General features: G+C 39.7%; 1 protein-coding gene across 1 annotated transcript in view; it reads right to left on the bottom strand.

Annotated features, from left to right (window-relative positions):
* Positions 1-17,224, bottom strand: part of WDFY2 (WD repeat and FYVE domain containing 2) — a 211,489-nt gene that overhangs the window by 67,864 nt on the left and 126,401 nt on the right. Inside the window, exon 4 of the mRNA XM_075563489.1 lies at positions 6,486-6,540. Within this exon, the coding sequence (XP_075419604.1) occupies positions 6,486-6,540 (55 nt within the window). The remainder of the gene's footprint in view (positions 1-6,485; positions 6,541-17,224) is intronic.

Raw genomic sequence — 17,224 nt, 5'->3', positions numbered from 1 at the left:
AAGAATGTCAATGGTTCTAACCATCCATATAAGTGGTCATGCATTTTAAACATACCCTTAGGCAAAGGCACATTTCATGTCTATACATTTAAGGGGAACACAAAATTATACAAAGGTATAAATAACGATTAACAGAAATGTAATCATTTAAACGGAATGTTGCTGTTGAGTGGATTCCAATTCACAGCAACTCTGTAGAACACGGTAGAAATGACTCCAAAGTATTTCCAGAGCTGTTATCCTTATTGAAACAGACTGCTTAAATCGTTTTGCTTCAGAGTGATTGGTGTGTTCAAACCACCAACCTTTGGGTGACAGCTGAGTGTTACCAGGATTTCAAGTATTTAAAATAACTGGCCTTTCTGAAAAATGAGATGCTAAAACGCCAGGTGTGATGTTAAGGTCCTGAGGATAAAAAAAATACATACAAGGAGGCTTCAAAAATTTCCGGGAAAAATTCATCAGCTTTCAATTAAGTCTGTCTCTCTCTCTCTCTCTCTCTCTCTCTCTCTCTCTCTCTCTCTCTCTCTCTCTCTCTCTCTCTCTCTCTCTCTCTCTCACACACACACACACAGTTGTTAGATGCCATCAAGTCAGTTCTGACTCATATGGACTTCACATACAACACTGCCCAGTCCTGCATCATCCTCAAAATGGGTGCTGTGTGAGCTAATGATTGCCATCACTGCATCTCCTTTGTTGGAGGGCTTCTCTTGCAATGGTCCTCTACTTGGACATGCATGAAATCCCTTTCCAAGAATTGGTCCCTCTTGGTGAACATGGGCAAAGTACTTAAGTTTTGGCTACTTCCCTTATAAGGAGGATTCTGGCTGTACTTTTTCCAAGAAAGATCTGTTCATTCTCTCGGCAGCCGATGGCATAGTCAATATTCTTTGCCGACACCATACTTCAAAGGCACCAATTCTTTGGTCCTTATTCATTATCTAACTATCACAATACATATGAGGTGATTACAAATATCCTGGCTTGGGTAAGGTGTACTTTAGTCTTTAAAGCAGGGTTGGGGAACATCCGGTCCATGGGCTCTGTAAGGCCTGAGAAATCATAAATATCAGCTAACACCACATGCCTCACCAAAGAGAAGCAGTTCCAGCCATGGCAGTAGGAGTAAATTAAATGTTTGATCAAATATAGTAGGATAATTTTTAAGTTGATAATTTTGTGTGGTCCACAAATAATGTTACAAATATTCAATTGCCCATGGCATAAAAAAAGGTTTTCCCTACCCATGCCTTAAACTGTTATCTTTGCTATTTCACACTTTAAAGATTATATATATATAGATAGATAGATATTTAAAGCAAAAAGGAAGAAATTTATTGGAGCCCATAAGGGAAACACTAGAGGGCCCAGCAAAGGGTCATACCATTCACTGTACCCCCATGTCCCAGAGGGACTCCCTTTGAGCCAAGCCCCAAAGCCCCAGGACTGGCTGGGGGTGGGGTCTAAAGATATTTTTTTGCAGTAGGCTTGCCCAATGTAATAGATTACTTGATTTTTTTAAATTTTAAGTTTTATTGATGTTTATTGTTTTAATTTAAGTTTCTTCAGCACATAATTAATTCTCTATCATGTAATTCAAAAGTTTAAACATTAAAAAGAGCTGAACATTTATCACCACAATCAGTTATTTTTTCTTTTTTAAATTTTTTTTCACAATCAGTTTTAGAACATATTCTTTCTTGTACTCACTATTTTTAACTCCCCATTTTGCAGCAATCTCCTCTGCCGTAACCCTAAGAACCTATTAATCCAGTCACTGTCTCTATATATTTACTTTTCTAGGATTTAATATTTTAAAAAATGCAAAAACCACTAACAACAAACTGAAACATAGGAAAGCCTCAGTTGAAAAGATAAAGAAAATAATAAAGATTAGAACAAATATGAGGCAAAGGGGAGAATAAATGATAAGGTATTAAAATTTTAATCTAACTATATCTCCATTAGTCCACTTTCTAATACACTCCGAATTATGGTATCAACAAATGAATAAATGTGCTTTACACAACTGATATATGTATGGATTGTGATGAGTTGTATGAGCCCCCAATAAAATGATATATAAAAAAGAGTTATCAGTCTCAGAAACTCACAAAAGTAATTCTACCCTGTCCTATATGATTGCAATGAATCAGAATCAACTTAATGGCCATGGGTTTGAGTTATTTTCTTTCTCTCTCTCTCTCTTTCTCTTGCCTGTCTTACGTGTCAATCTAAGCATGTTTTTGTCTCAGGGGCATCCTCAAAGCAAGCCAAGCTCTATGAAGCCAACGAATCTACTTTTCTTACAGAGTGGAATGTATAAGCTTTAAGATCAGACTTTCTTCTGCTGGGGTTTGGCTCCAAATCCCTGATGGATGAGGATCTAGTCACTAGCCAAGAGTGACGAAAGAGAGGTAATACAATGATTTAGTTGGGAGTCTCTGAACCCTCCCTGGAGTCCCCAGTAGTGCAAACCATGAACAAAATTGGCTGCTAACCAAAATGGCGGAGGTGGGAGTCCACCTGAAGGTACCTCGGAAGAAAGGTCTGGATGATCTACTTTGGAAAAATTAGCCACTGCAAACCCTAGAGAGAATAGTTCTGCTCTTCACAGAGAGGGACTCAATAGAACAGTAAATTCATCTTCAATTTGGGAATAGTGCATAGGCAAAGAAATAAATGTTATTATCAATATATACAATTATGTGTATGCATCAGTCATCTGTTGCTTCATAACAAGTTAGCTTAAACTTGAAGCCTTATGACAAAAGCATTATCTCACAATTTCTGTGGACCTCTCCAGATCCTGGTGAACCTCCCAGAGGTGCCACTACCTCAAGGCTTCTTACAAAGTTGCAATCGAGGTAAGGAATGTGACCTCATCTAAAGGCTCAGCAGAAGGAGGCTCCTTGGCTAAGCACACTCAGGTTGACTAGAGTTACTTCCTCATGCTGACTCCTGATTAGTGACCTTCTCTCCACAGGGCAGTTCACAACATGGCAGCTGGCCTCCACCAGAGGGGAAAAAGCAAGAAAGGGCGACAACACAAAGCCAAGGCCTAATCTCAGAAGTGATATGATCATTTTTGCCATATTCTTGCCCACACTCCAGAAGAGAGGCTTACACCAAAGAATCACTATTAGGGATAGGCCTCATAAGGAGTCATCTTCGAAGATAATAACCTTCTGAAGGTACATGATACCTAAGGCTGGTAAACAGTAAATACCTTCAATCATATGAATTTCAGATATAAATGTCTTGGTTAGAAACGGGAAAAGAGAAGGCAGATGGAAGGAGAGGAAGGGGATGAAGTGAGAACTTCAATGGCTATTTTCAATAAGTGAAAGGCTGTTGTGTTTATGTTATTGTTCTTAGTCTATAGAGCAGCAATAAGTTGACTCAAGACCAAGAAAAAGTCTGGCATGTATTACAGCATTTTAGCAGCCAATGTGCCTGTGTGTAACCGTAATAGGCCCACAAACTGTTTACAGGTAGAGACAACACATAACTGAGTCACCATTATAATCTTCCATTTACTAGAACAAAATTAGCTACTCCATAAATATATGATGAGTGACATATGGAAACTAATGAATACAGTGACAGGAAATAAATTTTGGCTTAAAATTTGAAAAGAAAAATTTCTCAATTCTTTGAATTTTCCAAAATCAGAATTGGTTGCTGTGCCTTTGCATAAAAGGGAGCCTCAATAATCAATCAGAGGTTCAGATTAAATGATCTCTTAGTGTTCAAAAAAGGATATCTTCAATGTTCTGCTTTTATGATATTGCTGGTTAAGATAAACAGACTCCTTCCAAAATTTGCTCCCCGATCTATGTACTATGAAAATATTCTATGGCATACTATCAATGTTAAAGATCTAATAAAACTATCATTTTTTCCCTGAGACAATGCAGATACTCTCAGCATTCTAAAATTATTAGCCACACAACTGCACCCTTGGATTTAGGACTGGGGTACTCGGAAGAGAGAGGAAGCAGAGAGTGTGAACGTGGTGGTCAGTGGACTGTAGGGAGAACCCCCGGCTTTGTACCATAAAAATAGATAGCTCATAGCACTGCATTTAAGCAGACCAGCCCCAAGTACACTTATCCTTGAGGGCATCTTCCCCGCCCCCTCTGACCAGCCCAGCTAGGCTGATTATCAGGTAATCTGTTTTAACATCACAATAAAATGCAAGTTTGTAAATGCCCTTAGGGCAATTCTTGTTTAAACTACCCCTCTCCCTCCTTATCAAGAGAGCAAATCTTTCTCCCAGGGACAGGAGTGTTCATTTCCCAACCCCACTAGGAGAGCAAACTGGAGACAAATCCAGGAATGGGATCATAAAACAAGGTGCTGGAAACTTTACCTAAATATACTTTCCTTTTTACTTCTGGCAATACCACTTAGTGATATATGTGTTTTAACTTGCTTTTTCTTCTGCTTTCTGTATTCTACCCTCCCTGAATAATAGAACAGGTTTGGCCAGGGAAGATAAGCACTGCGGGGGCGGCCTGGTGGAAAGTTCCTATTGAACATCCCCACTGCACTCTTGGCTAACCTGATTTTTAGAAAACAAAACAATAAAGACTTCAATAATTCTATTTGGACACTGTAGTGGTCTTCTTTTAGATCAACACCTTGATCAACACCAGCACGTTCCCGCTCAGCACCAATCCCTGTGTTTAGGGTAAACAGAGCTCAATGGAATGGGAGATTGAACAGTGTAGGGCAACAACTCATACTGACAGTGTCAGAGAGTGTGTCATTGGGAAAATTGATGATGTTAACAGTGCAATTGCCTTATACATCCCAGGGGGCGACTGACAAGGTTGTACTTTTGTGTTTCTATGGGTTTTTGTTCTCCTGCCTTTAATTTGTTGGCTTGGCTGTTTGTGTATTTGTTTTGCTGGTTGGTTTGTTACTGTTGTTGGTAGATTTGGTCTTATGGGGTTTTGACTTTGTCATAATATGACTGCCAAAGTAAACCAGAATCGTGCATATCCCATGAACAAGCAGATGGCTTCTGGGCTCCTACTTAACTCTAGCCCCAATCCAAGAACAGTTAGTGCTGATAGCATGGCCCAGCTCAATACTCACATTCAGGAACTGATCACTGAAGATAAGGGTGCTACAGCAAAGTGTAGTGAAGAAAGCAGATGGTGCCTGGCTATCAATTGAAATTGTGTCTGCAATTTTAAACACTCCTATTCAAACAAGCGGCCATCTGAGTGAGGAGTCAGAACAGAAGAGAATAAACACACCAGCTTGTGTGATTCAAAGATGACAATAATGATGGAGGGAAAAGTATCAGAACTTAAATTGTGAACACCCAATTTGTAGAAGGATACCGAGGGGAGTGGGAACCCCCAACCCATCTGCAGAGAAGCTAGTCCGTTGCTGGCCCATCCATCCCTCTGCCACAGGCAAGGGTCTTGAGCAGATTTACTATCAGACAGAGATCAGTGCAATCTTGATTATGCTGGATGGAACCTGACACTTGGCCAGTTGACCTCCCTCTTGACCCCAACCTGAATTTGTTCTAGGTGCAAATATTTCTTACTTGTTCCATGACAAAAATCTCTTCCCCGGCTTTTAAAATATTGACGGTCTTTTCTCTCTTATTCATTATTGGTATTATCTTTATATTATTATTATCATTATTTTATCCATACCACTTTACTTTGTTTCTGGTTTTTACTGTTTCTGTTGGGTTTTCCAGCTTGTGAAGCACAGAGGAATAAATGCATAGAGATAATAACTGATGCAAGAGTCTATAAGGGATATAGGGGTGGGGTGTGGGAGATAGGGAGGGTAAGGAGATTTGGGGAGCAAACAATCTATGTAGGAAGGGTGAGGGAGCACTGGGACTGATTGTGATTTTACAACTCATTTTAAAAGTGACTGAACCATGAAAAAAAATTCTAAAATTGACTGTGGTAATGATGTTACTTTTTTCTTTATATGATTAAACTATTAAATTATACAATGTGTGGATTATATACAAATAAACTATAAATAAATAAATGACCATATAGGAAAAGAAACACATGTAAAGCATGATTCCTAACACCCCCGGCTTGCTGAACTGTTTCGAGGCAATGTGGTGTAGTCACAATGGCTGTGGGACCTGGAGTTGCCCTGAGCTGTCCCTGGGTCTGCACTTTAATACTGAAGTGCCACAGGAAGTCACCAGCCTCTTTGGCCCCAAGCTTCTTGATACATTTTCTTTTTAAATAAATCACTTAATTGGGGGCTCTTACATAACAATCCATTCATCATTGTATCAAACACATTTGTACATATGTTGCCATCATTTTCAAAACATTTATTTTTTTAAGTGAGCATAATTTTCATCTCAAGGCTTGTTGTTCTGCTTCAGTTTTCCCTGACTAAAGTAAACACTGTCCTGTGGCTGTGGAAGGGACTGAAAATATTTTCAATTTCATTAACAGAGACACTATTCTCATCCCTACCTTGATAGCTTTTCACCGGTGTCATCTTGTTGTAATCTTCTGACAAAATAAACTCCTGCAAGAGAAAACAATTATTAAGCTACATGCGGTTTCAATGCACAACTGTTGTTAAAAAAAAAAAGCCAGATTGAATAAAACAACCATCGAAGAATTATATTTTGCCAATCAAGTTGGTAACTTTATACTTCTGTGGTGGCACTATGGGTAAAATGTGGTAGATTAGCTGCTGGGTTGGTGGTTCAAACCCACATACGAGCTGCTCTGTGGGAGAAACACGACCCTGTCTGTCTGCCCCATAAAGAGGTAGTCTTGCAAACTGTAAGAAGCAGTTCTACTCTGTGACAATGAGTGATCACGAATCAACTCTCAGTCACTATTAAAAGTAACTATCATGAACATAATAAAATGCAATAACCATAAAAAATGAAATTACCATAAATTTTACCTTATAACTCTCAAATTGTCTTGTGAGAAAGAGAGGCAAGATAGAGCGGGGAGAAGAGGAAAAGGGAGGGAGAATGGTGATAGAGGTTTATCTACCTGTGGTAGCTGGCAAGTCTAGGGATGAGAGGAGACTCCAAGTCCTAGCAGGGGAAAGAGAATTTACATAAAAGCTGGTGAGCTGGCACCAGGGAACTGTAAATCCTCTGTAAGGACTGGAGGAGATCCCTGAATCTAAGAGCGGGCTTCCAGGTCAGGGGCAAGGGGACAGATGGGTAGCCAAAGTAGAGAAAAGAAAACAGAAAAGTGTGCTGGCATGAAGTTCCAGAGCGTCTTGGAAACTTCGGTCTATTTTGTGCTCAATTCTCAAAAATGTAAACTCTAATACGTACTTATCAACTTCCTTTTTTCTATTCACTACATTATCATCCAACTTAAGAATGTGCTCTCAATGGTTTTTTTAGTACTGTTATAGTTTTCCAGCTTTAATTACAAAAAAAGCAGAAAACATTTTGTACCTTTAAACACCTCTAGCTGTACTTCTATAAAAAATAAAGCTCTAGATGTAGAACAGTTGTATAGAAAGGTATGGCTGGTAGGCAGAAATTTTACATAAAAGGGAGTTGACAGCCCAAAGGGCCATCAATCAGCAAGGAGTTTCTAGCCACACCCATAAATAAAAGGGTCCTTCCTAAGAGATCAGGCACACATGAGAGGGGCAAGCACAGCCAGGGCTCATTACGTGTCATACACACACACACAATCTCACACTTATGCATGCCCACTTAACACCCAGTAGGGGCCAGTTATGTTACAGGTCACACATACACTTTGAGAGCACGACTACTAGGAGCCCTCTGACACACCCAGCCACGCTCTCCAGGTGTATGTGGGAGAAGATCAGTCGGGTGTGGGGCAAATAAAGTCCAAGTACAGCCTTGCTCATTTCAGTTTTGGTTGATCGTTTGCTGGTTGATCTCCTCAAGGAATGGCTCCCTATCCTGGACTCAGTGTTGGTCTCTACTGCTAGTAGATGGGCACTCACTACTGGCAGTAGCCGAGTCAGCTTTCCATTCTTGCCACCATGGGCACTTGGGTCCTGTGCTCATTGGGCACTAACAAGAGTGGCTTGGGAAAGAGGTTGGCTGGTTTCCCCAGAACGTGTCATCCTACCCCTTGATTATTAAAGTCCTCCTTGGCAGAAATAAGACTTTGGTGGGCAGAATTATCTTCAGTTTTTTGGCCCATTCAGAGAAGTCTATTCAGATACCTCTGCCTCACACCCTCCGGCACTGGTTTTCCGATCACACTCCTTCCAAGTCCCCGTCCATCCATCCAAACCATTGCATCAGTAGACAGTCACACATTCAGTCATGTCTCCTTCCAAGCGAGCTAAATACCCAGGTGTTCTGCTCAAAGTTCTGCCCATTGGGAAGCTTTCCCTGCACACTGTCTTTTAGAGAAGTCCCAGAAGTTGATGTAGTGCTGCTGCTGTCCACTTTCAAGTGCAAACTGTGCAAAACCAAGCACAAGTATCCTGCTCCTCAATCAACTGAGCATACGGAATTCCCCAGGAGCCCATAGGGGCAGACTGGGAGAATGAGTCCTTTGACAGGACTGGAGAGCAGAGTTCTTCAGGCAGCTAGGAGCTCTGCTGCCATAGTGGTTACACGTTGGGCTGCAGTTTGAAACCACCAGGAGCGCTTCGGAAGAAAAGTGAGGCTTTCTACTCTTGTAGAGTTGAAGTTTCAGAAACCCACGGGGCAGTTCTACCCTGTCCTATAGGGTTGATACAAGGCAGACTCGATTCACTAGTAATGAGTTTGGTTTGGATTTTTTCATGCAGGACCTGCTCTAGCCTGATCTCTTTAGGTGCACAGCACCCCTCTTCCTGAGATTCCATCCGGATTTCACCTTTAAAAACTCGCTGTGATTTAAGCCAAGTTATAGGTCTAGAAGCAATAATAGGTATTGAGGGTGATTCCTAGAAACATATAGCAATATCTTGTAAGGTATCTGCCTCAGACAATGCTCCAGATGGAGCTCCAGGTGCCATACCAAAATCCATAGATAATCTATTCATATGGGTGTGGGGGTAAGGGGAGATGGGTGTTGCTGGTGACTAGAGTGACTCAATGTATTTAAGGGCTCAAAGACCCCATCTTCCAGACTGTTGTTATTGTTAGGTGCTATCCAGTCAGTTTTGACTCCAAGTGACCCTATGCACAACCGAACAAAAAACCACCCAGTCCTGTGCCATCTTCACAATTTTCCTTCTTTTGAGCCCATCCATGCAGTCACTGTGTCCATCCATCTCGTTGAAGGTCATTCTTTTTTACTGCTCCTTTACTTTACCAAGGATAATGTCTTTCCCCAGGAACCAGATTCCTCTGGGAACATGTCCAAACTAAGTGAGATGAAGTCTCGCCATGCTTGTCTCTAAGGAGCATTCTGGCTTTATTCCTCTCAAGACAGATCTGGTTTTGCTTTTGACAGTCCATGGTACTTCCAATATTCTTCACTAGCACTACAGTTCGAATGCATCATTTCTTCAATGTCCAACATTCACATGCATATGAAGCAATATGTAATACCATGGTTTGGGGCTGGTGTACCTTAAGCCTCACAGTAGCATCCTTTCTTTTCAACACTTAACAGGGGTCTTATGCAGCAGAGGTACTCAATGCAATACCTCGCTTGATCTCTTAGCTGCTGTTTCCGTGAGTCTCGACTGCGGACCCACGCAAGACAAAAACCCTGGACAACTTCAATGTACTCTCCATTTACCACAATGTTACCTGCAGCTCCAGTTGTGAAGATTTGGGTTTTGTTTACATTGAGTTGCAATCCATAACTGTAGGTTACAATCCTTGATCTTCATCAAGTGCTTCAAGTCCTCCTCACTTTTAGCAAGCAAGTTGTGTCATCTGCCTATCACAGGTTGAAAATAAGCCTTCCTACAATCCTGATACTGTATACTTCTTCATAAAGTCCAATTTCTCTGACGATCTGCTCAGCACACAGATTAAAAAGTATGGTGAGACACTGAAAACCTGACTCTCACCTGTTCTGATTTTAAACCATGCACTATGCCCTTGCATTGCTTGCACAACTGCCCCGTTGGTCTTTCTACAGGTTCCTCGTGAGCACAATGAAGTGTTCTGGGATGGCAATTCTTCTCAAGGGGATCCATAGTTTATTATGGTCCACACAATTGAATGCTTTCATAGTCAAAACACAAGTAAACATCTTTCTGGTATTCTCTGCTTTGAGCCAGGAGCCACCTGAAATCAGCATCAATAACATTTGTTCCACGTCCTTGTCTGAATTCAACCTGAACCTCTGACAGATCTCTGTCAATGTCCTGCTGTAACCAGTGTTAGGTCAACTTCAGCAAAATTTTATTTGCATGTGATATTAATGATATTGTTCTGTAGTTTGAGCTTTCTGTTGGGTTCTTCCAGATGATCAGCCCATATATCCCCATCTCATGTTTCAGGATCCTATTTCTTTCCAATCAATGCCTTCATTGTAAATGAGATACCTTTCTTGGTTGATAATTAAGCGGGCCTTTTCAGCCATAACAGTACTGTGACAGAAGACATGAGGCATTCTTTCATGGTAAAAGTAGAAGCTTTGAGGTCTTTTGTGTGACATTTGAGTCAGACTTCTGAAGCTCTGAGTTCATCTATTTCCTTTTACAGTTTATCTATTTTAAGTAGTACTAACCAACTTCCCTATAATTCTCAGCCTGACAAAACTGTAGAACGATATCAAACACAGATCACATAGATTACTTCTCACCGACACTTCATCTATCAGTGGTGCTATTTTGGGGTATTAACTTTGCCACCATGGATTAAAAATGCTCTCTTACCTAATAGTGACTGTGGTAGTTACATAATCTGGTGTCGATTTGAGGATTCAGAGTGAATGGGGTGGATTCTAGCCAATAGCTTGATGACCTTATTTGGAGACACTCCCTGGAGGTGGAATACACACTTACACCCTACAAGACATTGCAGCTGACTAGACGCATGGAATACGCTAGTGCTCTGAGGTGGAGGAGACCATGGAGACCCCTGCCAGTGCTGAGATGCTTTCAATGCCACTGGACCCACATGACTTCCCACCCACTGGCCTGTGATCTTCCTGCATTTGGTGTCATTGCATGTGTTTCATGAATCTTAAGAGGACTTTATAGATTGATATTGGATATATGGGTTAATATCAGACTTATGGACTTGATCTGGACTGGGCTGGGATCTTTTCTCAATATTCAACTGTTCTTGTATATAAAGCTCTTTCCTATACACATATGTCTATGAATTTCTGTAGTCTACCCGAACTAACACAGTGACAGACTTAGCTGTACTAACAGATACAGAGTCACAAATTCCCAGTACCTTTAGGCCTAATCAGGTTGAGAACCTGATCTCTTTAGGAATGTAGCACATTTCTTCCTGAGTCACTATCTGGGTTTCACCTTTCAGGACTTGCTGTGACTTAAGTTAAAGGTCCAGAATTTAGAAAAGCCATCTTTATAATTTTGTTTCTCTAGAGCCACTCCTGTACCGAATGTGTTAGGCGGGGTTCTTTGGAGACACAAAACCAGTGAAGCTGGTATGTATATTTATATAGAAAAGATTTATATCAAGAAATGGCTCACACAGTTATAGAAGTGGCCAAGTCCAGTGTGGTTCAAGTCTATGGGTCGGATATAACCTGAAGTCTTCTCCAAGCTCCTCTAGCTGTAGGGGCAGACAAATAGGAAGCAAGAAGACAAAGAAGGGCAACCGTAGGCTAGTGAGTGACAAGATGAATTAATCCAAGATCAGTAGAAGCAATCTAAGATGGCAGTCAGCTGATGGCTCTTGGGATTGGAAGGTGATATATAATGAATTCAGTGAACCAGATGTGGGATCCAAATCTGGCAGAAGTCCACTAGCTAGCTTCCACACAGAGTCAATGTATATTAAAGAGTACATCATACCCCAAATGAAACATTCTTCAATTGTATCAAGGTGGCGACCAGATTAAGTACAGCTCTTTTCCACACAACTGCTTGGCTGCTTCACAGAAGATCCTATCATGGAATTAGATATTATCATGGGAGAATCCAGGACTGTCCAAGTTGACCTAAAATCTAACTATCCCAGTGATGTAGTCAAGTTGAAACATATTTTATTGTTTTTTAGGTTGACACATATTTTAAAGGAAAACAATTTTATCCATGACAGTCCGCAAGAAGACAGTCATTATATAAGGCTGTCTAGGATCAAAGTAGATGTAGCAACAAAGGTGAGTAAGTTTCAGTAAATATAGTGGCTAAAACAAATAAAAGTTCTAGAGAATTCTCAAACTTTACAATAGAATTGCAGCTGAATCTTTGGGGAGTACATCTCATGACTCTGCTGTTGTCAACATACTTTGTGAGGAAAGTCTTCAAAGTGTTAACATGGAAATGCCAAACCAGCCCAACGGGGATCGAGCCATACCATCTAAGATCAGTGACATGAGAACAATTATCCAGCTTTGCTGTTGTTATTAGGTGCCATGATTTGCTTCCAACTCATAGTGAGTTTATGTACAACAGAACCAAACACAGCCAAGTCCTGTGCCAATCTCACAACTGTCGTTAAGCTGGAGCTCAGTGTTGCAGTCACTACTGTTAATAGTGACGTAATCACTAGTGTTAATACTGATTAACACTTGTCAATAGTGTTCATTTATCTCCCTGTTGGTCTTCCTCTCTTTCACTGACTCTCTACTTTAGGTAGCATGAGGTCCTTTTCCAGCGACTGGTCTCTGCTGATATGTCCAAGGTATGTGAGATGAAGTGCCCTCATCTTTGCATCTAAAGAGAATTCTGGCTATTCTTTTACCAAGATGGACTTTTTTGTTCATCTGGCAGTCAGTCCATGGTATTTTTCAATATTCTTCACCAGTACCCTAATTCAAATGCGTAGTTTTTCTGTCTTCCTTACTCAATATCCAACTTTTACATACAAGTTGGACGTTTCCAACTTTTGCTTTCCAATCTTACGAGTAATTATCAATGCATGCTAATTGCATGTTTTACCAATTTTATATAGAAGATTTTGATCAAATTCTTAAATTCTTCATCATTAGCGTTAGCAGATGGTACATAAACTTGAACAATAGTTATATTACCTGGATTACCTTTTATGTGCATAAATATGATTTTATCAGACATAACATTGTTACTTCAAGATAGATCTTGAAATATCCTTTTGACAACGAATAGAATGCCATTCTTTTTTAATCTCTCATTCCTGGTATAGTCTGATTCATACTGGTCAAGATCAGTACACTTTAGTTCACTAATACTTCAGATAATAATTTGTATACATTCCATGTCATTTTTTAATGACTTCCAATTTTCCTAGCTTCATCTTCTGTACATTCCACGTTTGATGATTAATAGATGCTTGCAGCTGTTTCTTCTCATTTTGAGTTGTGCCCCAACAGCAAAAGACGTCCAAAAAGCTTCACTATACCCACGTTATTGTGGTTGACTCTCATTTAAGAAAGCAGTCCTTCCTCAGTTGCCTTTTGAGTACCTTCCAACCTGAGGGGCTCATCTGGCACGATCTCTGGCAATGTTCTCCTGCTATTCATATGGTTTACAGTGGCTAAGCTCTCAAAATTGGGCAGCCTCTTTTTTCTTTGAAGCCTGTGCGTAGACTGGAAACTCAGCTGAAAACCATTCACCTTGGGTTACCCTGCTCGCAGCTGAAATACCAGTGACATAACTTCGGCATCACAGCAACAGGGAAGCCGCCACAGTTCAATAAGGTCACAGACAAGGTTTATGTCACAGAGTGATGTTAAGTCTATAGTTTATATAAAAGACATGAGCAAAATATGTGTGTGCACAAACTTTCTTTTTCTAGATGGACATAAAGAACAGATAGTGATACCAATAAACCCAATAACCATGATCGCATCACATACAATTCTCTAGAAATTATACCATAAAATCAAGATTCCAATATTAATAAAAAGCAACACATCTCCTCCATTTCTACCCTCAGTATACTTGAGTAAAGGGATTTCTTGTGAAGGGAAATATGCTATATCTTCTACCCATTCAATATCATCAGTAACTTGCAGACCATTCAGAACCCAACCTTGTCTTTTAGAGTAATATAATAAAGTAAAATAGTAACAAGTTAAGTAAGAACCCCTTTTCAAAAGTAACACTATTTGACAGTCTGTGTTTTGGAAATCACTGGGAATTATTGTAATAAATGAATGATGTTAAAAGACTAAAGTGTTCTAAGAAAAAAACATGCCGCCACGAAGGTACTTCTTCCCTTTGGAACTGATCTATCAAATCGACATGATACAGATCTTAACCAACGCATCCTGGTTACTGCTAATGGAAGATGCTGCTCCTGTTGCTATGGATATTGTCATGTGCTGGCCGAGCTGGTTCTTCCTCAGAACAACCGTTATATAAAACAGAAGAAAATACTGCCTGGTTGGTCCTGTGCCATCCCCACAATTTTTACTGTTATTTCAAGCCCATTACTACAACCATTGGGTAATTCTTGGTGAGAGTCTTCCTCTTTTCAACAAGTATGATATTTATCACCAAGTGATAACACGTCCAAAGTTTGTGAGACCAAAGAATGTGAGATGAAGTCTTGCTATCTTCTCTTTGAAGGAGTACTCTGGCTGTTCTTCTTCCAACACAGATTTAGCCATTCTCATGGAAGTATTATATTTAATATTCTTCACCAAGTCATAATTCAAAGACAGCATTTTTATGCATTTCAATTTCAACAAAAAATTACAGAAACCATTTATATTTACCTCCTACCATTTTTACTGACTTTCATCCATTTAATGAGACAAATATACATCCAAATTCATTTTCCTCTAAGCCTTCTAATCCAGAAATTCTCTGTGTGGTGGTATACCTGCCTCTAAGGATATGCATCAATTTGTTGCAAGCATAAATTGAGTATGAATCCAAATACATTAATTCAATTCATGGAAGCATTGCTACAGTAATAAATATAAATGTAGTCAAAAAGTTTTCAGAACATAAGCATCAAATATAAAAACAAATGAGGCAGCGGAGACTGTTATACTGAATGACCCAAGCAAACTTTAACAATAGAACCTAATATCTCAAAGGCTGTATAATTTTAATTATAAGTCTAATATGAATATGTATCAAATACCATCATTTCTAAGTTAATAATGTATAATTATGTTGTTGTGAAATAAGTTCTTTTTAAGAGAAAATGTGCAGTTTTGTTCACATGTCAGTTTGGCACACGTCCATAGAGACAGGCACATTAGAAATGTCCGTAAACCTAATGTTTCCAACAGTCCAGCTTTTTCTTGCATGCATCTCCTGGGTTTGCAAATACCAAGGTTGGTGTGAGTCAAGCAAACAACTGTCTCAAAATGGCATCTTCCCTTTAAATAATTGAAAAGAGGTTTGCAGAAAATTTGTCAAATGAATATGTTATCTGATTTCCTAACCACTGCTCTTATGATCATTTATTGTAGGTACATATAAAATGAGATGACTGACAACATATTTTCACAATTAAGTAGGTTGTTGTTTATTAATCCAGTTTTGAGAGTTTTCATTTTCTATATGTTGAGAGGTAATGCAAATGAAGGATTTAGCCTTTTATCTTCATCAGGAAATGTTTCAGGTCCTCTTTGTTTTCAGCAAGCAAGGTTGTGTCATCTGCATATTGAAAGTTGTCAATGAGCTGTGATAGTTGGGTTCTGGGTCAATAGTCTCCACCAGGATTGTAAGTGGTTTGGCAATTCTGGTCTGGAAGTGCCCCAAACCATGATCAATTCCATGATCAGACCTGCTGTGGGTAGCACAGCAGTTGTAAGATTAGATTAGTACATCCACCTTGATTGCAAACCTGCAATCAAAATGCATTATTATTGCCAATTGGAATGCACAAGGTGGAAACAGAAAAGGAGGAAGATACAGTCCTGGCGGGTATGATGCTGGTGAGTGCATGGTAGAACTTTGCAAGACCAGCAACTTGTTCATAACAAATACCTGTATTCAAAAACTCAAATGATAACTATACATGAGGACTTCTCCAGATGAAATACACAGAAATCAAATCAACTACATCTGTGTTAAGAGGTGATGGAGAAGCTCAGTATCAGAAGCTAAAACCAGGCCAGGGGATGACTGTGCAACAGACCATCAATTGCTCATTTTTAACTTCTGGTTAAATCTGAAAAAAATGTAAATGAATGCACAAGAGCCAAAATATTACCTTGAGTCTATCTCACCTGGATTTCAAGGACATCTCTACCAAAGATTTGACATACTGAACACTAATGACAGAAGAGCTAATGAGCTGTGGGATGACATCACGATTATCAATCATGAAGCAAAAGATCATTAAAAAGACAGGAAATATTCAGGACCAGTGGTGAGAGCGGCGATACCTGGAGGGTGGAGGGATAGTGGGGTGGAAAGAGGAAACCGATTACAAGGACCTACATATAACCTCCTCCCTGGAGGAAGGACAACAGAAAAGTTGGTGAAGGGAGATGTCGGACAGAGTAAGATATGACAAAATAATAATTTATAAATTATCAAGGTTTCATGAGGAAGGTGGGAGTGGGGAGGGAGGAGGAAAATGAGGAGCTGATATTAAGAGCTCAAGTAGAAAGCAAATGTCTTGAGAAGGATGATGGCAACAAATGTACAAATGTGCTTGACACAATGGATGGGTGTATGGATTGTGATAAGAATTGTACCAGCTCCCAATAAAATGATTTTTTTTTAAGACAGGAAAGAAGAGATCAAAGTGAATGTGAAAACAGATGTTGAAACTTGCTCTTAATAGTAGAGTCTCTAAAGCAAGTGGAAGGAATGATGAAGTCAAAGATCTGAACAGGAAATTTCAAAGGGCAGCCCCAGAAGACAAAGTAAAATATTATAATGAACTGTACAAAGACCTAAAATTAGAAATCCAAAAGAGAAAAACGTGATCAGCATATATTAAAAACTGAAGGAACTCAAGAAAAATATTCAAGCCTCAAGTTGCACTATTGAGAGATCCTATAGGGAAAACACGGAATGATGCAGGAAGCTTCCAAAGATGATGAAAAGAACACACAGAGTCAGTGTGCCAAAAAGAACTAATCCACACTCCACTATTTCAGGAGATATCATATGAGCAAGAACCAATGATGCTTGGAAGGAAGATGTTCAAGTTTCACTGAAAGCATCAGCCAAAAATAAGGCTCCAGAAATTGCTGGAATACCA

The sequence above is a fragment of the Tenrec ecaudatus genome, chromosome 11, assembly GCF_050624435.1.
Source record: "Tenrec ecaudatus isolate mTenEca1 chromosome 11, mTenEca1.hap1, whole genome shotgun sequence".
In the NCBI taxonomy this organism is placed as follows: domain Eukaryota; kingdom Metazoa; phylum Chordata; class Mammalia; order Afrosoricida; family Tenrecidae; genus Tenrec; species Tenrec ecaudatus.
This window is presented reverse-complemented; position numbering and strand designations above follow the sequence as displayed.